General features: G+C 40.6%; 1 protein-coding gene across 1 annotated transcript; it reads left to right on the top strand.

Moving 5' to 3' along the window:
• The first annotated feature begins 830 nt into the window (after nucleotides 1-830).
• LOC100492795 lies at nucleotides 831-22,056 on the top strand. The gene is made up of 8 exons (XM_002937666.4): nucleotides 831-963; nucleotides 1,645-1,935; nucleotides 2,160-2,558; nucleotides 12,695-12,787; nucleotides 12,870-12,891; nucleotides 18,494-18,531; nucleotides 20,633-20,817; nucleotides 21,852-22,056. The coding sequence occupies exons 1-7, from the start codon at nucleotides 888-890 to the stop codon at nucleotides 20,815-20,817; spliced, it is 1,104 nt and encodes a 367-aa protein (XP_002937712.2). The 5' UTR covers nucleotides 831-887; the 3' UTR covers nucleotides 21,852-22,056.
• Nucleotides 22,057-25,580: the final 3,524 nt, after the last annotated feature.

Raw genomic sequence — 25,580 nt, 5'->3', positions numbered from 1 at the left:
CACCTTAGACGGCAGTTTACCAGGGATGGCAAAACACGTTCCTGGTAAGTTCAACTGCCAAAATTCTGTTTCTTAAATACAGAAAATGTAGGGTTAGGTGATACCTTTTAGTGGCTGAGTAAGTAAAAACTACAAGCTTTTGGAGCACCCAGGCCCCTTCCTCAGGCAAAATACAAATGAAAGCTGAAAAGGCACAGCATTAGTGATGAGCAAAATGTTTTGTCAGGCATGGATTTGCTGCAAATCTCCGTGTTTCACCATTGGCGGATTGTTTCGTGAAATGGGTGCTAAAATTTGCCCCAGAGAAATTCGCTGTGACACACACCGTTTCACTAATTTTTCCAAAGTTTCTCAAATTTTCCAGTGAAGTGAAATGGGACAGATTCACTCATCACTACACAGCATATATACTGTTAGAACATTGAAAATAAATTAGGAAGTGATAGATGATAGATAGATAGATAGATAGATAGATAGATAGATAGATAGATTTGTAGAGATAAGAAAAGTATTTAGGGTGGGTTGTAAATAGTCCAGGGGTCTGGATTCAGTCAGGCACATAGTGTGATATAGACCAAGACAGAATAGGGTGGGGTTATTTTTTAAATAGGAATTTTAGTTCTTCTAGTGCAGAGAGTGCTATTGTGTCAAGTGCTGCTGCCCTCTTCCTCAAGTTCTTGTTATGGATTTACAGAAGTATATCTAAGAATGTACTCAAGGAAAGTATTTCTAACATACTATCTTTTGGAATATTTCGTAAGTTGCAAGAAAAAAGGAAGTAAATCTGTGGCTGTGTGGCAAAGGCTAAACAGTTTCATTAGGAAAAAACATCTCACTAAGAAACGCTTGGCTATTTATTGCTATTGTCACACTCGAATGGAAGTATAATGGATTCTGTAAGACCACTTCTTTTGAATGTACTGGCCATGACACTGTGCTATTTATTACTGGTTGACGGTACAGGTAAGCTTCTTATAGGATATTTACTTATCATGCAAAGCAAAGTTTAATGCTAAAAAAAAATGTATTTTAAAAAAATAAAAAAATTTCAGTTTAGAATCTGAATGTATTTATGCACGTTTATTATATAGGAGTTTTTCATTACTGGGGAGCTTCCTCAAGGTAGGAAAACAGCATAATCATGCTTGCACATACCTGAGCAGTTGATTCTGTCCCATTACTGCTTGCTTTGTATAAAAAGAATTGTTTTTAACTTTTAGGGCAATGGCCCACTATACGTTTAGTCAGCCATGCCACAGCCATCGCCCTTAAATGCTAGTAAGCTAATAGAGGAAATAGATTAGGTTACTGCTTAACACTAAAAGGATTAGGTAAACTTTTGGCCATGTAAGCAAATAGATTTTTTTTAAAGTTTTTCAGACTACATTTTCTGTGTGCACAATATCCCCCTTGCCCCAAAAAAAGAGAATTGGTTAAAGCCTACCATACACAGCACCAGGCCACTCATCCAACTCTGTGTATGCATTTTAATGCGCATGCGTGAACGACTGCATACGGACGCACTGAAGACGGGGAGTGATTAAAGCAGGGGTCGGGAACCTTTTTGGCTGAGAGAGCCATAAACACCACATATTTTAAAATGTAATTCCATGAGAGCCATACAATATGTTTTATTTTTGGCAGGCATGGGTTTGCGCCATCGGCGAATTGTTACAGGATGGCATTACATTCAAACAAATGAGACACAGAACCTCACCATTGCATGTGATCTATTTAATGGCCAAAATAGGTCTGTTTGCTTGTACAATGGCTCTCTTCAAGGAAGCTGTGGAGGTAGCAGTCTCATGGTTCCTAAACATGGGGGAATAATTGAATGCAGAAAAGAAGACCAGAAGAACACTCCCTGTAGTCTACAATGTACAAATAATAACATCTGCAATTCCTGCAGCACTTTTATCATTTCACCAATTCCAGGTACGTGACTTTCCTCCATTCAGATTATTCTCACTGAACTGAATCTGGCCCAAGATCAGAAGCGGGCCAAGCTGTCCGGGCACCCTAGGCGACTCAGCTGGCCACCTAGCCCCCCCACTCCCCCCTACGTGTGCATGAATGCGCGTATGCTCTGATTCCAGAGCATTGATTCACTGTATATGGACGTCTCTGTTAATATATCATTATTTGTATTTATTTTGCAGACCAAAAAACACCCATCAATCAGACATCACAAATTATCAGAACAAAAGACAGTGTAAAATTTTCCTGTGAGTTTAATAGAAGCAATTTCTTTTTCATTTCATTTTGGGTGGTTGTCTATCCAAATCGTGGCAATCACTGTTTATTCTCACTGGATAATGACGGTTATGACTTTAACAAGAACACTTATTGCCATTCTGTTAGTGGGGTGCAAAATAGGATTCATTTTTTTAATTTAACCTCCCCCAGTGATAAAATTCAGAAACAACATTTAGAAATCAGAACAGCCGACCCATCTGATAGTGGCACCTACTTATGCTTTTATTTTGTTTGGAAATCTGGTGAACTGATATGGGAGTTAGGAAACAACATATCCCTTCAAGTACAGGACTCCACTCAAGGTAAGTTGTTTTGTTGCATTTCCTTATATCATTAATATTTTTTAGTAATGTCACTAGTATGTCTTGTAACATTGTCATTTACTATTTATAGATGTTATGATGAATGATGATGATGAATGTTGCTCTTTGTGTACCTTGTGTATGCAGCTCTGCAGATCATTACTTCTCTGTACATGGGAGACAAGCATGAAAGATGCTTATATATGCATATTAAACACTGACTTTTTATAGAAGCATAGGGTGAAAGTAAATGTTTATAATATTAACTTTAATATGGCCACAAGCAAATGTATCTGCAGTGATCACAAATAAAGGGAGAAGTTCTAGCACATATTTATCAATGGTCAAACAGAATTTTTTCCACAAAAACCCCTTGTGCATATATTTTGGAGCATTTATGAATAGAAGAAGGAAGCGCATCGCTCCAGGTACTCCGGGCTGGTGCTGTTTTCTCCTAACAAAGGCACCAGCCTGGGGTACAAGGTAAGCTATTAAAGTCACTTGGGGGTGCCTAACATTTTAGCACCCCCAAGTGACTTAGCTTTTCCTTCTCCTTTAAGCTGGTCACCATTTTTTTTATTTCTTACAGATTTTTAATTATTGAACTTTCTCTTTTGCCTCTTTCCATCTTTCAAATGGAGTTCATTGACCCCAGTAGCCAAAAACTATTCCCCTGTGAGGATAAAGTTTTATAGATGTTAATTTTTATTACTTATCTTTCTGTTCAGCCCCCCTCCTATCCAGTTTTCTTTCTCTCATTCAAACCACTGCCTGGTTGCTAGGGAAAATTGGACCCTATAACATGGCATCAAGATTCTTGCTTGCGGCCCACTGGGACATCCAGTACTACTCTGGCAGGTCAGTCCGACCTGGATAACAGTCGTGACCTGATCAAAGTAGGACGATTAAAAAGCTAAAACTATATATGAGCAACATAGCTGTGCATTACTGCCTTTCAGCACTTGGATCCTAGGATTGATTCCAGCCAGGGCAATATGTTGTTTGTATGCTCCACCATGCTTGTGTAGGTTGCCTTTGATACACAAGATACATACATGCAGCCTTCTAATAACATGGACTACATGTGATAGGGATTTTGGATTGTATACTCCAGTTGGACAAGGTTTGATTTAAATAAAAACTGTGGGTTAGAGCAATGGTGCATGAAGTGTTTTGTTGCCCTGGGGTAATTGCTTTTTTAGCAGCAGACAAAGCAGGTGAAAGTACCTTTTCATTGATGCACCCCAAATGGCCTTTTCATTTTTTTACATGAGTTAAATATTCTGCCAGCAGCAAGCACCATCAATTTTGTGCAAAAGGTGCATTTTGTGCACTTTGTTGCCAACAGAAGGCTCAGTTTCTCCACATGCAACAAAACATGTGGATATTGCATAGTAAGTTGGGTTGAAAAAAGACATACGTCCATCAAGTTCAACCATAATGCCTATATATAACCTGCCTAACTACTAGTTGATCCAGAGGAAGGCAAAAAACCCCATCTGAAGCCTCTCTAATGTGCCACAGAGGGGAAAAAATTCCTTCCTGACTCCAAGATGGCAATCGGACCAGTCCCTGGATCAACTAGTACTAAGAGCTATCTCCCATAACCCTGTATTCCCTCACTTGCTAAGAATCCATCCAGCCACTTCTTAAAGTTATATAATGTATCAGCCAGCACGACTGATTCGGGGAGGGAATTCCAGAACTTCACAGCTCTCACTGTAAAAAATCCTTTCCGAATGTTTAAATGGGACCTCCCTTCTTCTAAACGGAGTGGGTGCCCTCGTGTCCGTTGGAAGGACCTACTGGTAAATAAAACATTAGAAAGGTTATTATATGATCCCTTTATATATTTATACATAGTTATCATGTCACCTCTTAAGCGCCTCTTCTCCAGTGTAAACAGACCCAACTTGGCCAGTCTTTCTTCATAACTGAGACTTTCCATACCCTTTACCAGCTTAGTTGCCCTTCTCTGGACCCTCTCTAACTCAGTAATGTCCCGTTTGAGCACTGGAGACCAAAACTGAACAGCATATTCTAGATGGGGCCTTACCAGTGCTCTGTAAAGGGGAAGAATAACCCCCTCCTCCCGTGAATCTATACCCCTTTTAATACAGCTCAAAACCTTGTTTGCCCTTGCAGCTGCTGCCTGGCATTGCTTGCTACAGCCAAGTTTATTATCTACAAGGACTCCAAGGTCCTTCTCCATTATGGATTTGCCTAGTGCAGTCCCATTAAGGGTATAAGTGGCTTGCATGTTTTTACATCCCAGGTGCATGACCTTACATTTATCCACATTAAATCTCATCTGCCACTTAGCTGCCCAGATTGCCAGTTGGTCAAGATCCTGCTGCAGGGATGTCACATCCTGGATAGAATTGACTGGTCTGCAGAGTTTTGTGTCATCTGCAAACACTGATACATTACTCATAATACCCTCCCCTAAGTCATTTATGAACAAATTAAACAAAAGTGGACCCAGTACAGAACCCTGAGGGACCCCACTGAGGACCTTATTCCAAGTAGAGAATGTACCATTAACAACCACCCTCTGTACCCGATCCTGTAGCCAGTTTTCTATCCATGTGCAAACGGCTTCACTAAGACCAATAGACCTTAGCTTAGAAAGCAGTCGTTTGTGGGGAACGGTATCAAATGCTTTCGCAAAATCCAAATAGATGATATCTACTGCATCCCCACTGTCCAGCTTCTTACTTCTGACATGACCTGTCCTTCATAAAGCCATGCTGATTACTGCTCATAATGCCATTCTCCACTACATAATTTTGAATGTGATCCCTTAACAAGCCTTCAAATAACTTGCCCACCACGGATGTCAAACTTACAGGCCTATAATTGCCAGGCTGAGATCTTACTCCCTTTTTAAATATGGGAATGACATTCGCCTTCTTCCAATCCCTAGGTACCATACCTGATGAAAGAGAGTCTGAGAATATCAGAAACAAGGGCCACTGCAATTCTGCCCCTAGCTCTCTCAGTACCCGAGGGTGTATTCCATCTGGCCCAGGTGCCTTGTTTACATTTATCGTGTGTAACCCTTTAAGCACCATATCCTGTGCCAACCACTGTGTAGTTGGAGCTGAGGCAACAGTGCAGCTATTGGGTGGGACTTGTCCCACTGGCTCCTCTACTGTATACACAGAAGAAAAGAACTGGTTAAGCACATCTGCCTTTTCTGTATCCGCTGTAACCATATTGTTATTATAACTCAATGGGGCCACACCCTCAACCTGCATCTTTTTACTATTAATATACTTAAAAAACTTTTTGGGGTTAGTCTTGGCCTCGGCCGCGATGCGCTCCTCATTTTCTATCTTTGCCTTCCGGATTGCTGTTTTACAACACTTGTTATAGTGTTTATAATCATTAAACGCAGCTACTGTCCCCTCTGACTTATATTTCTTAAAAGCTTTCCTTTTTCTCCCTATTAACTTCTTTACCTCAGAGTTAAGCCACATAGGGTGATTCTTAACACTCCTACTTTTTCTTATTAATGGAATAAATTGAGAACAGTAATGATTTAATATCATTTTAAATGACAACCATTTCTGCTCTGTGTTTTTATCAGAAAACATAATGCCCCAATCTATGCCCTGAAGCGCTGCCCTTTAATCATGAATGCCTATAAAAAAAGCAGGCAAAGTTATCAAGCCATTTGCGCAATTGTGATTTTTAACTGGAAACATGATTTTCTACTTGCACCAATTCTGATGATACACAAACTCTCGACTTTTATGGCATCTTAATTTCAGCAGGCACCATTCAACTGAAAGGGAAGCAACACAGGTTTCTACTAGTGCTTGAAAAGTCACCAGTTTCAGTGGCTTATAATGGGTTTCATAGGCCCATAGTGCTCCCCATTCCATTGAGTGGAAAGGGATTTGGGCTGGGTAGTCTACTCAGTGATCAAAACACTGAATGAGCCATAGCCCTAAATTTGTCACTGCTGGGTGTACCTTTTTGTCTGTTAGTAGCACTAATTCTGAATACACAAATAGTACTCATTGAGAGAGTAAAGAGCCGTCATCAGAACCCTTGGGGCCCCATTATAGTTATTCATATGTGGCCCCCCATGAACACAAACAAGGAGTTCCAACATTTTTGGCCATACCCCTTGTATGTGCTACACCAGTGCTGTCCAACTTCTACGGTGCCGAGGGCCGGAATTTCTCTAGCATACATGGTGGAGGGCCGCTAATTGAAGCCAGTTTTGACCACTCCCCTTTTTGAAAACACACCCACTTCAAACCACACCTATTTTATCACAATGGTGGTAGCACAGCAAAATCCCAAATGCTTGGTCCTTACTGTGGGGATATCAACTGTCATTCATATGTGAAAGAATTATGTCATATTAAGATATACCCTTAAATTCCATATGCCTCCTCCTCCCCTGTGGATAGCAGAGCAACCCCCAGTACATAATTACACACCTTAGGGATCATTTAATGGCTATTTCCAACTGCTAACAAACTCCCTCAACAAACCCCTGCCAGGTTCACCTCCCACAAGCAGCATAGGGCAAGCAGAGTATGGCACACACAGGCAGCACTCTGCCTGTCCTATGCTGTCTGTGTGTGCCATGCTCTGCCTTCCCTATGCTGCCTCTGTGTGCCATACTCTGCCTGCCCTACCCTGCCTGTGTGTGCCATACTCTACCTGCCCTATGCTGGCTGTATGTGCCATACTCTGCCTACAGTACCTGTGGTGTGAAGAAGTGAACAATGGGAGTGATTACAGCCTGAGCCTGAGGTGTGAACACTGCAGGGGGTGGACAATACAGAGATTAAAAGGTGTGAAAAACACAGGGGATTACATTTTTAAACAATACAGAGGGACTACAGCCTGAATCTGAGGTGAGAACCATGCAGGGGGCCAGTTAATCACAGTACTGATACCATTTAATGCTTGCTCAAAGGTAAGCCATCAAAGCAGCCAGACAGGTGGGGGGCCACACAGAGGGGGGTCGCGGGCCGCATGCGGCCCGCGGGCCGCCAGTTGGACAGCACTGTGCTACACAAATGATTGCTAGCAAGCAGTTTTTCACTCACAGCTACAATGATACAAACTCACCAATCATTTTAGTCAAAAGCAAGGTTGTAACTATAGAAACTATAGTTTAGGGGCCCATGATATTGCTGTGGGGCCCAATTCACCCGCTGGAAAGTTTATGTAGAAGGTAGTTCATATAATTCAGTAAGTACATCCCAATATAAACAGCTGATGTTACTGTATAATAAGTAGTTCATATAAATAGTGCTAGTAAGTCAGTTTATTTGGGGTCAGTAGAGTTTGACATAGGTTTTAGTCCTACCCACCTACCTGCCGCTGTCACACTGCTCTGTGCTGTAATTGCTTGATACTGTATGGAAGTTATGCAAGTTTCTGTGCAGATTACATAAACTGTGTATATTTAGGAGCCCACGAATTTTGCTGTGTGGGCCAATACCTAGTCAGCAGTAGTTTATATAAATAGTAAAAGTAAGTAATGTGCTAATAAATCCAGTGTGTTTTGGGGCGTAGTTGACATGAAGTTTTTTCAATTTATTGGGGGTCAGTGGAGTTTGCCCTAAGTTTAACCCTACCCAAATACCTTCCCCTGTCACACTGCTTTGCCTTCTCATTGCTTGATACATAAGTTTCTTTAAAAGTAACATAAGTTTTTCCATAAATCATACATGTAAGGGGCCCAATCGTCTTACTGTGGGGACGATAACCAGTCATTTCATTGCAGAAAAGTTGATGTAGGTAATAGCTCATATAATTCAGTAAGCTATAATAAGCTATAATAAGTAGTTCATATAAAAAATTAAATTAAGCTGCTGATAAGTTAGTGAGTTCATTGGCGTTTGCCTCTATAAAGATTGTCTGCATTGTAATTGTCTTATACATAGGTTATGTAAGCTTCTATGTTAGTTATTAAAGTTTCTAGGCAAGTCAGGGCAGTTAGTTGCGTAAATTGCATAATATTCACAATGTGGTCAGGCCAACCTTCAGATAAAGATTTCACCAGGCCCGGCACAACAGCCTCCTGTAGCCCTCCCCCAATGGTGGCCCTGGCAAAGTTTTCTCTGTGCTCTGTAATTATACTAAGAACCAAGGACTTTAACATAAAATTCTTATAGGTAAAAACTATAAAGATAAGTTGAGAAATTCACATGTATGAGCAGAACAATATGACTGAATAATTATGCTCTGTCACACAGGATAACAACACTATTCTTATTGTTAACTATGACATCTAACCCACTCATTTTAAAGTAGTTTTAATATTAAGTGCATATATTATCAAGTGTGAAAGGGTTAAAGGACAAGCCAAGTCAAATTCACTGGGGGGGGGGGGCCTTTGAATATAATCACTTACCTTAGACCTCGGGTGGCACTATATCTTGAGCCATCTCTGCTGAAGCCCCTGCAATCTTCTTAATTATACTTTCATATCATTCTGATTCTGGTGTATGTTTAAAACATGCTTATTGTTCCGCTGTGGGTGTTTTATGAATCTCCATATTAGAAGCAGAAAGGGATTCTGTCATAATTTTTATGGTGTACTTTTTATTTCTAAATTACAGTGTTTACATAAATAATTCACTTGACCATTTAAAATTTGATACTTAAACCAACAAATGTATTTTTTTAGTTGTAATATTGCTGTAGGCAGCCATCTCAGCGCATTGTGCCTGAGTCTGAGCTTTCAGAAGGAGCCAGCGCTACACATTAGAACTGCTTTTAGGTAATCTATTGTCCCAAGTCCTAAGCCGGACTTGCATTTCTTACTATTGAGTGCTATTCTGATACCTACTGGGAGCTGCTATCTTGCTAACTTCCCATTGTTCTGCTGATCGGCTACTGGGGGGAAGGGAGGGGGGTAATATCACTCCAACTTGCAGCTCAGCAGTAAAGTGTGACTGCAGTTTATCAGAGCACAGGTCACATGTATGTGACACCCTGGCAGATGAAGAATATAGCCCCATGTGAAATTCCAAAATTACATATAAACAAATCTGTTTTAAAATAATGTTAATACTAAGTAGTACATGAATCATTACTGCAAACCAGCACCACGTTAATTACATTTACATTATACATGTAATAATTAAATTATATACTATGCACTATTTGCACCCCCACCCCTGGGCCTTGGAAAAATTGTCTTGCTTGAAACCGGTCCGTGGTGCAAAAAAAAATGGGGACCACTGCTCTACACAACTTAATGTTCAATTGCTCAGAGGGTTTCTCAGCAATTTACATTATTTTTTATTTTTAATATTTTCATGATATTAGCAGTTTCAATACAATTAGTCTTAGGAATGGCGATATCATACCAACTTTCTACTGCTGTAAAACAGTCATCTCTCGGTACAATGGTATTACCGTGATGTATATATAACAATTCATATTGCCTGTTTTAAATGTTGTTACCTGTTTAATTTTTTTGCTGAATTTAGGGTGATGCCACACTTAGGGGCACATTTACTAACCCATGAACGGGCCGAATGCGTCCGATTGCGTTTTTTTCGTAATGATTGGTATTTTGCGATTTTTTCGGAAAATTTTCGCGACTTTTTCGTTACCAATACGCTTTGTGCGAAAAAACGTGAGTTTTTCGTAGCCATTCCGAAAGTTGCGCAAAATCTTGCGATTTTTCGTAGCGTTAAAACTTGCGCGAAAAGTCACGATTTTTTCGTAGTGTTAAAACTTGCTCGAAACATCGCGCCTTTTAAGTTTTAACGCTACGGAAAAGGCGCGACTTTTCGCGCAAGTTTTACCGCTACGAAAAAATCGCAAGATTTTGTGCAACTTTCGGAATGGCTACGAAAAACTCGTGTTTTTTCGCGCAAATTGTATTGGTAACGAAAAAGTCGCGATAATTTCCGAAAAGTCGTAAAGTCGCCGAAAAAATTGCAAAAATTACGAAAAAGTCGCAAAATGTTCGTTTTCCAATCGGAATTTTTCCAATTCGGATTCGAATTCGTGTCTTAGTAAATCAGCCCCTTAGCGTATGGCGCATATTTTCGGCAAGCGTTTTTCAGCTCCTACCTGTGCCTGCACCGGAATGAATGGAATATGCTCAGGTGTAGGCACATGTAGTCGAAATATGCATAAAAACGCAAGATTTGCATTCTTTCACGTTTCTATGGGGATATCGGCTACATGTGCCTGCACCCGAGAGTCTTCCATTCATTCCGGTGCAGGCACAGGTAGGAGCTGAAAAACGCGTTTTTCAGCTTGCCGAAAATATACACCATATGCCTGGTGTGGCATCAGCCTTAAGTAAACTTATATTAGCAGTTTGAAAACAGAATGAAATTATAACATGAGTCTCCCCAGCTGTTTTGTCTAGGTGGTTTGTGTCAAGAATGGAATATGGAAGGCTCTGTCCTTAAACAGAATCTTGAGAATATTGATTTATTCTGACAGCTTATATTTGTTATTTACCAAAACAATAGATTCGCTTTGATGGAATCTCTGATCCAGGGCCGGAACTAGAGGTAGGCAGAAGAGGCAGCTGCCTAGGGTGCAACGATTGCAGGACACCAGGCAGGAGCCTCTCCTGCCTACCCCTAGTCTGCAATAAGTTTTTCGCATCGCACATCACCGGTGCGTGATGCACAGCCTAGGGTGCAACGATTGCAGGACACCAGGCAGGAGCCTCTCCTGCCTACCCCTAGTCTGCAATAAGTTTTTCGCATCGTGCATCACCGGTGCGTGATGCACAGCGACGCCGCGAAAAACTTATTGCAGACTAGGGGTAGGCAGGAGAGGCTCCTGCCTGGCGCCCCCCAATCATTGCGCCCTAGGCAGCTACCTCTTCTGCCTACCCCTAGTTCCAGCCCTGGATCAGAGATCCCGGTCGGCTCGGCCCGCCCCTGCTCTGATCTTACAGCATCTTGATTCTCCTTTAAGCTTTTACAGTTCTGTCAATCCAGCTGCCTGGACAAGCTGCATTGGATTGGTCAGGTTACACATTCATCCATGATATTAACACTGCAAAAACTGCGAAAATCAAAAAGATAAAACAAAAAGAAAAATAAAGTACTTAAGTACTCAGGAATGCACTGGGAGCAATTTTAAATTAATTTGTGTGTCTGTATTGGGGGGGGTTATGTACCCTTTAACATCTTTGGGGGATGACATTTTGTTTGCAGAGGCTAATTTAGATAGTTGCAGCATACATGTTACTCTGTATGTCCAATGTATGAAACCCACTTATTGTACAGCGCTGTGGAATATGTTGGTGCTTTATAAATAAATGTTAATAATAAATGTAAATAAATGTTAATAATAATAATAATAATAATACAGTAGATACCAAGCAACTGCCTATATTAGCTATGTAGTAACATAATTATACCATCAGAGCTTTGTATAGATTGGTGATTGGGTGAAGCCATTTAGCATCTGTAACACGACTTATAACTCAGTCTATGCAAAGATCAGATATATTCACAAACAATTCAAATTCATAATACTCAGAAATCCCAATATTTGCAGTAGAGGGTGTACCCTAAGCCTTGCTTCCTTCTACAGTTGTTTACAGGAAGCGTCCCATTCAATTCCAGCTCTCAAAAGTGATTAGCAACAGTGACCTAACATTTAACACTACTCAGCTGCACCAGTCTCACTTTATTGCACCTTTGTTACTCCACATCTCAGTTACTGTGCTGCTTGTTATTATGGCTCTCCCAAGATGTTGCTGAATTGGCCTACTCAAGTGTGCGTTCCACCCCTACCTGTAGTTGCAGGAAAATAAAATTCCTTGTTTGTAACCACTATTTGGGTATGTGGGTCGTTGGGAGGAGGAGGCCATATTTTTTCTCTTATGAAGTGATATAGTAATTGAAAACTCACAAGTACTATATCATAAAAGGTGGTACAACCCCATTTATAGGTGCACTATACCCCCTTTTTTACACTAGTTCAAGGAATAGGCCTTATGTAGGATGTATTGAGCCATACTGTGTTATTTTTTTTAAAAAAAGGTAGAGATTTTTAACCCTCCCTTCTTGCATTCCATTAAAAACTCACTATTGCTTGTGCACAGTAACTTGTATTTATGGATGGTCCCTTATCATAAAACCATTAACAAAATCATTCATTTCATTGTACAGATCAGAATATCTTCATTGGTGCTGGACTGGCAGGAGGAATTATTATTATGAGTGCGCTAATACTGATGGTTGTATGCATTAATAAGTCTAAAAGTGAGTTTATAATGAAGAAAAAAATTTCAGATTTAAATGTCTGAATTAATTTTCTGATGTGTCCCATTTTTAACCTTTATAGAAAAGAAGATAAAACTCCAGAGGTAAGACATTACTTTCAATTGCTTACTGATAATACCCTGTCTTGAATATGGGTTTAATATAGTAAAGTGTACTTGAAAGCATATATCACTTCCTAATAACTTCTTGCATTGAAAGGGCAGGATAACCCCTTTTTAATATGACTTCATTGAATAGGACTTTTTGCCTATTATTTCTATTAGGAAATATTATTATATGTTATTTCTTGCACTACAGGGGGCAAACAAGGCAACTGAAAGCACCACGGTTTATTTTGTTTCCTTATAAGCACAAAGACACAGAACTGGGGCAGGTGCGGTGATTACAGGGAGTGAGACTTGCTCAGTGGCTTTCTGCCATGGTGGGGCCTTCTAAAAACTTCTGATGACTTACACTTAAGCTGGCCCTGAGTTTTCAAAGCCCATTGCTTTTTAGTCGAATACAGTTCACTTCTAATTAGTACCAGAGCTCAGCAGCAGCATTACACTATAATACCCTATTTATTCAGTAAGTCCTTAAATGAGCATTGTATAAGAAGAATGCAGTGCTCTTCTGTGGGGGGAGTTCCAGAATCAATACAGACAGTTATACCATTTTAGGAGTCAGAACCAGCAGTGCAGGGAATACAAACAACAAGACAAAAACTACTTTTAATTGTAAGTACATGTTCATGTTTTAATTCATTTAAATTGAAAGGTTGGCAAGAATTGGATTTTCTTTCATTATTACAATTTGTAGATTTGCCTTCACAACCTCTAGGTAGTAATACATATTGGGGCAGATTTAACAAAGTACGATTTTTGGATTGTAAAAAATACGATTGGAAAAAATTCGGAGCAACTACGATAATTTCTGATGTGCGTTAATTGTGTGAAAATTTGTATCGTGGTTGCACCAAAATATCGTGGTGCGATCCAAAAGTTACAAAATTTTCAGATCTGAACGATTGTAAAAGGTGCGGAAACCTTTCTGACTTTGAACCTTCAATGCATTATTTTGGAAGTCTCCCATAGGACTCAATGGCACTCTGCAGCTCCAACCTGGCCCAAGGAAAGTCTCCCATAGGGCTCAATGGCACTCTGCAGCTCCAACCTGGCCCAAGGAAAGTCTCCCATAGGGCTCAATGGCACTCTGCAGCTCCAACCTGGCCCAAGGAAAGTCTCCCATAGGGCTCAATGGCACTCTGCAGCTCCAACCTGGCCCAAGGAAAGTCTCCCATAGGGCTCAATGGCACTCTGCAGCTCCAACCTGGCCCAAGGAAAGTCTCCCATAGGACTCAATGGCACTCTGCAGCTCCAACCTGGCCCAAGGAAAGTCTCCCATAGGGCTCAATGGCACTCTGCAGCTCCAACCTGGCCCAAGGAAAGTCTCCCATAGGGCTCAATGGCACTCTGCAGCTCCAACCTGGCCCAAGGAAAGTCTCCCATAGGGCTCAATGGCACTCTGCAGCTCCAACCTGGCCCAAGGAAAGTCTCCCATAGGGCTCAATGGCACTCTGCAGCTCCAACCTGGCCCAAGGAAAGTCTCCCATAGGACTCAATGGCACTCTGCAGCTCCAACCTGGCCCAAGGAAAGTCTCCCAGAGGGCTCAATGGCACTCTGCAGCTCCAACCTGGCCCAAGGAAAGTCTCCCATAGGGCTCAATGGCACTCTGCAGCTCCAACCTGGCCCAAGGAAAGTCTCCCATAGGGCTCAATGGCACTCTGCAGCTCCAACCCAGCCCAAGGAAAGTCTCCCATAGGGCTCAATGGCACTCTGCAGCTCCAACCTGGCCCAAGGAAAGTCTCCCATAGGGCTCAATGGCACTCTGCAGCTCCAACCTGGCCCAAGGAAAGTCTCCCATAGGGCTCAATGGCACTCTGCAGCTCCAACCCAGCCCAAGGAAAGTCTCCCATAGGGCTCAATGGCACTCTGCAGCTCCAACCTGGCCCAAGGAAAGTCTCCCATAGGGCTCAATGGCACTCTGCAGCTCCAACCTGGCCCAAGGAAAGTCACGATACTGAAGCTTGAATGAATTCTGAAACTTTCGTAGTCGTTACGACAAATACAATTTTGTCGCACTAATTGACCCAAAGCACGAAAAAGTTGCGTAATTTAATGAAAATATCGCAGAAAATACGCAAAGTTCTAAAAGTTCAAAAAAATATTTGTGCTTATTAGGACTTTGATAAATGTGCCCCTTAAAGTATGTTAATAAAAACAAAGTAACAAACAGTTTAGTTTCTGTATATTATACTTATGACTGCTAATGCGAAACAACTACTTTACAATGAGGGTGTGCTTTCTGCAAAGGGATAAACATTTTGTAAGTGACATATGTACACAGTATTAAAAAATATTTAAAGGGGTTATTTACCTTTAAATTAACTTTTACTATGACGTAGACAATGCTATTTTGAGACAATCTGCAATTGGCTTTGATTTTTAATTTTCTGTGGTTTTTCAGCTCTTTGTTCAGCAGCTCTCCTGTTTGGAATTTCAGCAGCTGGTTGCTAGGGGCTTGTTTACCTTAGCAACCATGCAGTGGATTGAATGAGACTAGAATATGATTAGGAGAGGAACTGAATATAAGGAATAAAAAGTAGCACTATTAATAAAATTGTAAGCTCACTAACCAAAAGTTTTCTCGCTCCCAGGGTCAGTGACCCCCATTTGAAAGCTGGAAAAATGTACAAAAGCAAGGCAAATAATTAAAAAAACTACAAAAAAAAAGTAAGCAATACCAATTGCAAAGTTCCTAGGAATAGGGCATTCCATATCATATTTAAAGGTAACGTAAAGGTGAACCACCCCTTTAATAATGTATATTGGAAAGTTGCATAAAATGACATCTTCTGTCATGATATAAAACCAGTTTTTGGCTGGAGAAGTTGTATCCCATATGTGTAAGGCAAGTACAAGAAATCTGTAACACCAACTACTAATATATCTACTAAACTGCTGCCTTCATGCTCAGTAAACAAAATTGTATACAAGAACATTATTGAATTTTGAAAGTATATTTAGTATACACAGCTAATGTTTTAGGCTATGCATGGCAAAGGAATGGCATTGGCCTGGGTGCAGATGGGCGTAAATAACCAGAAGGCTGTTCCTTGTCCTTCGTTTATATGCAGGCCGAGAAACAGCCACATCTGTGTTTAGGGCAAAGGCACACAAAGCACAGGGTACACTTCTTTCTGCCTACATGTTGTAGGCAGATGGACAGAAAAGCATCTGCATTCAACTCCACAGATTTTCATCAGATCTTGTGGGTCAGATTCTATTTGCTCTTGTCACACAACAGGATCCTACAAGGATCCTACAAAGGCTCTTACTAGGATCCTACAAAATCCGATCTCCATAGGCTGGCATGTAAAGTTGGATCAGATGGATCTCATATTTTATATTATAAATTATATTTTAACCCATACAACTACATCCGACTTGTAGGATGCGTTTTGTCCATCCTAAAAAATCTTTCATGAAGTTTAGCCCATACACTCCTGTGTGTAGCTGCACTGACAGGCGCAACATTAGGGCTAAACTCCATGGGAGATTTTGTAGGATGGCGTCAGATTGACAAAATGCTTCCTACAAGTCAGATGTAGTTGCATAGGTAAAAATATAATGGAACTGAAACAAAAATCTGATGAAAAGGATTGTCATTACATGAAAGGATTGCCATTCGATACAATACACTTGTAGGATGCTGAGTCTTCATCTGACAAAACAAAATTTGATGGTGTCAGACTTTTTTTTCTCATTAAAATACACTGGCTGTCGGATGTAGGTGCATAAAAGAGACGCAATCCAACTTTACATTACAGCTATGGAGATCAGATTTTGTCTTGTGCTGTTGCATTATGTTCATGCTGTTGCATGACAACATCAGATAAGATCTTACCCACAAAATCTGATGAACTCCAGTGGAGTTTAACCCTCTGGTGCAGCTACACAGACCGAACATTGACCTAAAAACATGAACACACACATTTTCATGTTGATCTTCGCTGCGTGTAGCTGCACTCAGGCTGATGATCAGGGGCATATTTATTATAGTGTGTAAGCCAATATCACCAGTGATATTGCCAATAGCAACCAGTCAGTAATTATAAACAAAAGCACAGATCTGATTGGTTGCTATGGGCAACCTCACCTGACTTACACACTATAATAAATATTATAATTATATATATATATATATATATTATAAAATTATAAAGTGGCACTCCTGTGCCTGCATCTACTTTCTACTACAAAGCTTTCTGGATGGGTCATTTGTCACTTTAGTTTAAAGGAGAAGGAAAGGTAAAAACTAAGTAAGCTTTATCAGAAAGGTCTATGTAAATACAGCCATAAGCACTCACAGAAATGCTGCACTCTATCAAAAGAAACACAGGATTTCATGTTTTTTTTGTAAACATGTTGTTTGGATGTCTGACCTCTAAAAAATCCTTAATTCCTATGGCCAGAGTCTGCGCAGTTCTCTCCTCTCACCCCTCTCCTGTTCCCCCCTCTCACCAGAATGCTAAGAACTCCCTCCCCCCTCCCTTAGGCATATGTGATCTGAGCAATAATGGCTAGACTGCAAACAGGAAGCTATTTAAAGTGGCAGCTGCTGTCTTAAGCAAACAGAAGCTTCTAGAGCTGTTTATTCAGGTATGGTATTGCTTTTTGCAGAATAAATATAATGTTCTAGGTGGCACTAATGTTGTGAATATATTGGCAGTAAAATGCCAAAATGACTTTCCTTCTCCTTTAAGTCCAGGTAAAACCACAGGCATTTGATGGGTGAAGTTGAACTTCCCCTCCAGGCCATCCAATCCCCATGCAGCTTTACTGGGACTTAGAAGAAAGAAGGTGAAGGCACCCCAGCTTCTGTCTTCATTGTCTTCCTGTCTTCACTTCTAATGTCTGCAGCTCACTAAGCAGGGTGACCCCTAAAAAAAATGCAATATAGTAAAATGCCAGATTTGTACTATATTTTGTACACAATCCCGGGTGGCTATACTGTACATTCACGTAGCCCCAGACAGCAAAACATGGATGTGGCTGAAACTGGAAAGCCCTGTTAGGAGTAAACCGCATGCTGGAGCATTGTTTAGTGAAGAGGAGCACTGATATGGGAACAAGGACAGCAATTGTAATCACTGGGAACAACCGATAAATAGGCACCCACCAGTGACTTTAACTTTCCTTCTCCAATAAAGTTTGTCATAATAGATTTAACTGGAATACTGCACAGGGTTGCATTGTGTAAAAAGTTTTTGGGACCTCCAATCAGCATTAAAGGTGGCCATACAGGGGCTGATTTTAGCTGCCGATATCGGCCCTTTAGACCTATTCGTCAGCTTATCTGCCCGTGTATGGCATGAACGATGGGCCTGCCTGACTGACATCTGGCCTGAAATCAACCAGATCTTGATTGGGCAGGTTTCATTTTTTTGGGGACTGCATTGGCTCGTTGATGCGGTCCCTGAACCGACGGCGCTTATACCCGCCACTTTAATTCAATCGTTTAGCCCTAGGGCCAAATGGCCAAATTAGCCTGTTATTGCCCACCTGTAGGAGGCCAGCTTATGATATGTTAGGTTTAGAATTTTTTCTTCTTATCTGATTTTTCAGTCTGCCTTTTTTAAACAGAAATCCAGATACTGTGGACTTACCAAATGACTATGAATGTAAGTAGCTAACATTGCGTGCTTTTATGTGTTTGACGAAAATCAATATTTAGTATGTTGTTTGGAATATCATCTTAAAAATATAATAAAATACATGCTGCTACATTACTAATTGGCATTTTGTAACATTCATATAGATACATAACTATTAAAGGAAAACTATACTGCCAAAATGAATACTTAAGCAACAGAATATATGGAATATATATATATCAGTAAATATTGCCCTTTTACATCCTTTCCCTTGAGCCACCATTTAGTGATGGGCTGGGTGCTCCCTCAGAGATCACATGACCAGAAATAATGCAGCTCTAACTGAAACAGGAAGAAGTGTGGAAGCAAAAGGCAGAACTCTGTCCATTAATTGGCTGATGTGGCCTAGCATGTATGTGTGCCTTGGCTTGTTTGTGTGCACTGTGAATCCTATGATCCCAGGGGGCCCTTAATTCTTAAAATGGCAATGTTCTATTTAGGGTTACCCAATGGCACATATTATCAAAAAGGTATATTATTATGAAAATGGTTTATTTACAGTAGATGAAGCAGGGTTTTTCATATGAGGTTGTTCTTGCAATATATTTTTATAGAGACCTACATTGTTTGGGGGTATAGTTTGCCTTTAAGGTGAATATCGGTTTATTGTCTTGTTTTATGGCAGGAACTTTAAAGGGGCATTATACAACTATATACACCTTAGCAAAAAATATGAGCAATAAATAAGATTAGACATGTGTTCTGTCTATTCATTTAATAAAAAAATCTATATTTTTCTAATGTTTTGCTATTATAAATAGGGCTGCCATCTTTACCTGTGGGGGGAGGGGGGTCACTGACATCAGGGAGCATGTCAATGACATTTGGGGGGAGTGCCCATGATGTTTAAGGGCAGACTATGACACGATGGCCTGTGACAGGCTACATTTTGCATCAATGAAGAGACAGCCCTGCCCAGTTTTTGGATTTCTAAAAACTGGACAGGCAGTTTTAAACCAGGCAGCCTATGTAAAAACTGGGCTGTCCAGTACAAAACCGGGCAACCCTAATTATAAAGCACTGATCAGCAGAATCAGCAAATGGTTTACAGTATATCTAAAAAGGAAGTTAGAAAATGAATCTGTTATTTCTGACACTAAACAAGAAAATGTCCAGATGTGTTTCATAATGAAAGAATAGGCAAAAAGCATTTTCAGAACAAGCCCTATTTAATGAAAAAAGTGTGTATACTGCCCCTTTAAAAACTTTTACTGATTTTAATCTAAATTTTAACCTGATCCACATCCATACCCTATTCTCTGTTTAACATGAACACATGAGGGTTGATTCACTAAAGTGCGTTAAAACGTGCGCTATTTATAGCATGCGTTAAAAATTTGATCGCGTCTTAACGCACGATTCACTAAAAGCATTCTTACGTTAATTTAGACGCGATGCTGCTTGCGTTATTTAAGTCACGAAGACTATTTTTGTGCGGTATTTGATGGAACACGCGCTAATCAACGCATCGTGCACAAATAGTCGCCGCCTGAGAAAAAACGCACGCCATATTAGCCATACAAGGAATTACTTTCGTAAAACTACTTTTATGAAAATGACCATTTCCCTGCAAACTGGAGGCTACATCACTCTAGGGCCAACACAGACTTGAATAAATCCTACTGCAAAGTCCATATTTTATTGCCAAAAGCTCATTAACTGTAATTTTCTATAATTACCGCCTGCCTCAAGTAGGTGTTAATTTTTGCACAGACAAATGCGATATTTAGCGTGTCTAAGTGTTTGTGAATCATGCTTTAGTATTATTTTGGCACGCAAATTAACGCATGCGTTAAAATGAACACATGTGGTAGCTCAAAATTTAACGCATGCGTTAATACTTTAGCGAATCGCGTGTTTTTTTTCGTGTCAATTTTAACGCAAAAAAGTGTGCAATAAAACTTACCGACCTTTAGTGAATCAACCCTATGAAGTGTTATTTAAGATCCTAGATCCATTTCTCCCCCTGTAACCTACCTAGCCTAGCTAGGTACCTTCCCCTATAGGGCTACTCACAAACTTGAGCCTATTATTTTTTTCATTATACTCTTAAATTGTTTTGCCATAGGTACACCTTATGCAATAAGTGACAGAAAAGCCATAGAGGTGAATCCAGACTGCACTTACTCAGTGGTAACTAAGCCAGAACAGGCACCAGAAGGAGAATATTCCGAGGTGAACCTTACACCCACAGGAGCTGATTTATGTGTTCCATATTCAGTGGTTAATGTAAAACAACAGGGAAATCAATAAGTAAGTCACTTACTTTTTCTTTGTATAATTACTTTGTCGACAGCAATTTCATTTACATTATTTGATTTTGTCTTTATAAAATTAAGGGTAAACATGAGTGCTTGTCAACAATGTATTTAATCTATGCCTGACTTTTTAGCAGTCTTAAAAATGGTGGTGCTGTAGGGATAGCGTGACTTTTGGTCAGCCAAAACAACACAGCACAGGTCTTGTTAGGCTTGTGCCAGTAATTTTTAGTAGCATTTTATTCTGTCCTTGGTCTTTCCCCATTGTTGGGCATGCTAGTGCTTCATTGTTTTGCTCATACATATCTATCGAGGACTGTAATTTTGGTTATTGTGCAATTGTGTACATGTGGACCCTTTCACACTGGTGTTGTCTCTGCATTGTTATGGACATTTTTGTGTAGGTGCATTAGGTTTGGCATGCTTTGATACCCAATTGCTTTGCAGCAGCAGCCCTATTGACCCAAGTCAATAAACTGTTACCATTTATTGTAATCTGTGTGTTAAGTGTATATACCCATTTACTATAAAGCACTACAGTATAAAAATTTTAACCTGATCCACATCATCAATGTGTTAATAAGAACAATCATGTCTAACTCACTGCTTGATTATAGTCTAGTGTTACTGAGGATTCTGACCATGCCCGTTGGCTATTCTTCTTGCACCTGTCTAGACCTTTGCCTGCTTTTTGACTATGGTTATTCGTGATGCCTTCCCAGACTTGCCTACCTATTTGCTACACCTCTAACCGCCCAGACCTTGAACTTATTGTTCACTTTCTTCTGCCTGCCACTTTCCCTGACCTTGGCCTGTCTGCATTGGCTCCTTAGTCAAACTTGCATTAAATGTGGTCACAACTCCAGCTGCTGTAGGAGCTGCTGTCAGAGTACACCTTTGTCAGGGGTACAGAAACCTTGGATTTATTTTTATCTTTTATGTACAGACAATTTTTTGGTGTACACTGAATAATGATCTTAACAATCTGAAATAAAGTGTTAATTTTAAACAATAATCTTTTCTTACTAGGTTCCAAAAACTGAAGCTGAGTTGAACTTAGTCTGATCCCAACTGTGATGTATGATGACCAAGGGTACCCAAAACATTTTCAGTTTTGAATGGATGCTACAGCTAAACAAGATCAAGAAATCATTATACTGTGGACCTTGAAAACAGAACACAACCCACCTATCCTCTAGGAACCGCTTTAATAATAAAAGATTCTGAGAAAATTGACCATATACATTTCTCAATAGTTAACATAATATAACAATTTTAATTTATTGCAGAGACAACTGACTAAGCATTACATTGATCTTTCTGGAACATGTGAGTGTTCTGCTATCCTGTGAACCAGGTCTAAATTACCCACTAGGTGCCCTAGGCACTTGCCTAATGCAAAGAGTCTGACTGGGAAAATGGAACAGCTGGAGGGGCTGGCGCTGAAGAGGAAAGATGATGTGATTGGTGTTGCTGAAATGTAATTGAGTCACATGACCGGGCAGTTTGGTTATACTTTGTTTCAGAGGGACAGAGGCAATAGAAAAGTAGGGGGTGTGCATGTATGTTAAGCAGGAATTAAAGGCAAATTTAAAGGAGGAAGTGATGATAACAAATAAGGGAGCTGAAGCCTTATGGGTTGAGCTTCTCACAGATAGTAAGGAGTTCACCAAATTAATGGTAGGGGTATGCTATAGACCCCCTAATGTAAGTAGAGAGGAAGAGGCTAAGCTCCTGTTGTAAATAGAAAAGGCTGCAAGTTTGGGGCAAGTGATAATAATGACTAGGAGCAATAGTATTGCCAGGAGAGTACCTTAAAGGAGAAGGAAAGCCTAGTAAAGAGTTAATCTCAAGCTGCAGGCATACCTTCAGTTGTCTCAATAGTGCCCTTAAGTCTCCCCATATTTCAGTAGTTCAGATGATCAGAAGCCAAACAGGAAGAAAAAACACTGAGCTGGGTAGAAAAGATTCCCATAATGCAACGTTCCTGCACAGACACTACGACCAGTTCCTTAGCAAGCACATGCGCAGAAGCAGGAGCATCTGGTTGCCATGGTGATGCTTGTGAAAGAAGTGGAAGCAGCGGCGAGCTGGGGGCATAGGAAGAGTACACCGGAAGGTGCTGGGGGGGAAGAGGAGCAAAGCGGGGCGGGTTCAGTGGGGGGATGTTTCCTGATGGTTTCCTGCTGTCCTGCCACTTTTTGTAAGCGCAGCCGTGGGGGTTGGGTGGTGGCGTTGGCTTTTGGAGTTTGCGTGTTGGAGTGGGGGGGGGGGTGCTATTATTGTATGGGACAGACGCATCCTGCAGGTGCTGGGGGAGCGGGAGGGGGGAAGCCTGGCTGGGGAAGCATGTGCAGTAGAGAGTAGTGAGGGAAAGGGAGTGGGCATCTCTATTAAAGATGGTGGCGCCGTTCACTGAAAAGAGTATGTAGTATGTAGTAAGTGTATCTCTGTAAATCTTTCACTAGCCAAGCCAGAAATATAGCACTTCTACATAGTGACAGTAGTACTGTTGAATAGTGTGCGTAATTGATTTTGACTTTCCTTGTCCATTAAGGGCAGTGCTTCAAGCATAGATTGGGGCATTATGTTTTCTGCTAAAAACACTGAACAGAAATGGTTGTCATTTAAATTATATATAAATCACTACTGTTGTCAATTTATTCCCTTAAGAAGTAAACGTAGAAGTGTTAAGAATCACCCTATGTGGCTAAAATCATAGGGAAAGAAGTTAATAGGGAAGAAAAGGAAGGCATTTAAGAAAACACTTAGGGGCTGATTTACTAAGACACGATTTCGAATCCGAATTGGAAAAATTCCGATTGGAAACTAACATTTTGCGATTTTTTCGGCGTCTTTACGATTTTTGCGTAAAAATGCGAGTTTTTCAGCGTCTTTACGTTTTTTGCGTAAAAACGCGAGTTTTTCGTAGCCATTACGAAAGTTGCGCAAAATCGCGATTTTTTCGTAGCGTTAAAACTTGCGCAAAACGTTGCGCCTTTTAAGTTTTAACGCTACGAAAAAGGCGCGACTTTGCGCGCAAGTGTTAACGCTACAAAAAAATCGCGACTTTGCGCAACTTTCGTAATGGCTACGAAAAACTCGCGTTTTTACGCAAAAATCGTAAAGACGCCGAAAAACTCGCGTTTTTACGCAAAAATCGTAAAGACGCCGAAAAAAAATCGCAAAATTACCGATCATTACGAAAAAAACGCAATCGGACGCATTCAGCCCGTTCGTGGGTTAGTAAATGTGCCCCTTATTGTACAGCGCTGCGGAATATGTTGGCGCTTTATAAATAAATGTTAATGTAATGTAATGTAAAATACAAGTCAGAGAAACAGTGTTGTAAAACAGCAATCCAAAAGGCAAAGATAGAAAATGAGGAACGCATTGTGGCAGAGGCTTTATCTTGCTCTTAAAAGTTTTTTAAGTATATTAATAATAAAAAGATGCAGGTTTAGAAAAGGCAAATGTGCTAAAGTTATTTTCTTCAGTTTATACAATAGAGGAGCCATAGTGCCAAGACCCACCCAATAGCTGCACTGTTGCCTCAGCTCAGCCTAGTCAGTGGCTGACGCAGGATATGGTGCATAAAGGTACACTGAGAGAACTAGGTTCAGTTTTATCATGGCCTCTGTTTCTGATATACTCAGACTCGCTTTTATCTGGTATAGTACTTAGGGATCGGAGGAAAGCTGATGTCATTCCTATATTTAAAAAGGGAGTAAGATCTCAGCCTGGCAATTATAGGCCTGTAAGTTTGACATCTGTGGTGGGCAAGTTATTTGAATGCTTGTTAAAGGAGAAGGAAAGGCTAATAAAGAGTTAATCTCAAGCTGCAGGCATACCTTCAGTTGTCTCAATAGTGCCCTTAAGTCTCCCCATATTTCTCTCGTTCAGATGATCAGAAGCCAAACAGGAAGAAAAAATGCTGAGCTGTGTAAAGAAAATTCCCATAATGCCTCACTCCTGCACCAAAAGCAAGACTGGTGTACATGCTCAGTTAGTTAGACTATGGGGCTGATTTACTAATCCACGAATCCGAATCCCGAATGGGAAAAAAATCAGATTGGAAACGAACATTTTGCAACTTTTTCGTATTTTTTGCGTTTTTCCGTCGCCGTCACGACTTTTTCGGAGCCATTACGACTTGCTCGTAAATTGTTGCGACTTTTTCGTAGCCATTCCGACTTGCTCGTAAATTGTCGCAACTTTTTCGTAGCCATTACGACTTGCTCGTAAATTGTCGCGACTTTTTCGTATTGCGCGCTCGTAAACGGCGGGCAAACCTTTGCGACTTTGCATGATTTTGGAAGCCTCCCATAGGACTCAATGGCACTCTGCAGCTCCAACCTGGCCCAAGGAAAGTCCCGACACTGAAGCTTGAATGAATCCGAAACTTTCGTACTCGGCGCGACGGCTACGAAAAAGTTGCGTCAATTTACGAGCAAGTCGTAATGGCTATGAAAAAGTCGTGACAATTTACGAGCAAGTCGTAATGGCTACGAAAAAGTTGCGACAATTTACGAGCAAGTTGTAATGGCTACGAAAAAGTTGCGACAATTTACGAAAAAATCGCAAAATACCAATCATTACGAAAAAAACGCATTCGGGCGCTTTTCAGACTTTCGTGGATTAGTAAATGTGCCCCTATGAGTCAGCTTTCTGCTGATTGGCTCAGATCCACATTCCTAAAGGAGGGGGAGTGAGTTCTTAGCATTCTTGAGGGAGGGGGAGCAGGAAGCAGAGAGCTGA

This window comes from Xenopus tropicalis, chromosome 3 (genome assembly GCF_000004195.4).
Source record: "Xenopus tropicalis strain Nigerian chromosome 3, UCB_Xtro_10.0, whole genome shotgun sequence".
NCBI lineage: Eukaryota > Metazoa > Chordata > Amphibia > Anura > Pipidae > Xenopus > Xenopus tropicalis.
This window is presented reverse-complemented; position numbering and strand designations above follow the sequence as displayed.

Bases quoted from the DNA above. Each gene is read 5' to 3' on its own strand.
- LOC100492795 (XM_002937666.4), top strand. From the start codon at position 888: ATGGATTCTGTAAGACCACTTCTTTTGAATGTACTGGCCATGACACTG. The intron at 964-1,644 runs GTAAGCTTCTTA...TATTTTTGGCAG, and splicing joins ATTACTGGTTGACGGTACAG to GCATGGGTTTGCGCCATCGG. The intron at 1,936-2,159 runs GTACGTGACTTT...TTTATTTTGCAG, and splicing joins TATCATTTCACCAATTCCAG to ACCAAAAAACACCCATCAAT.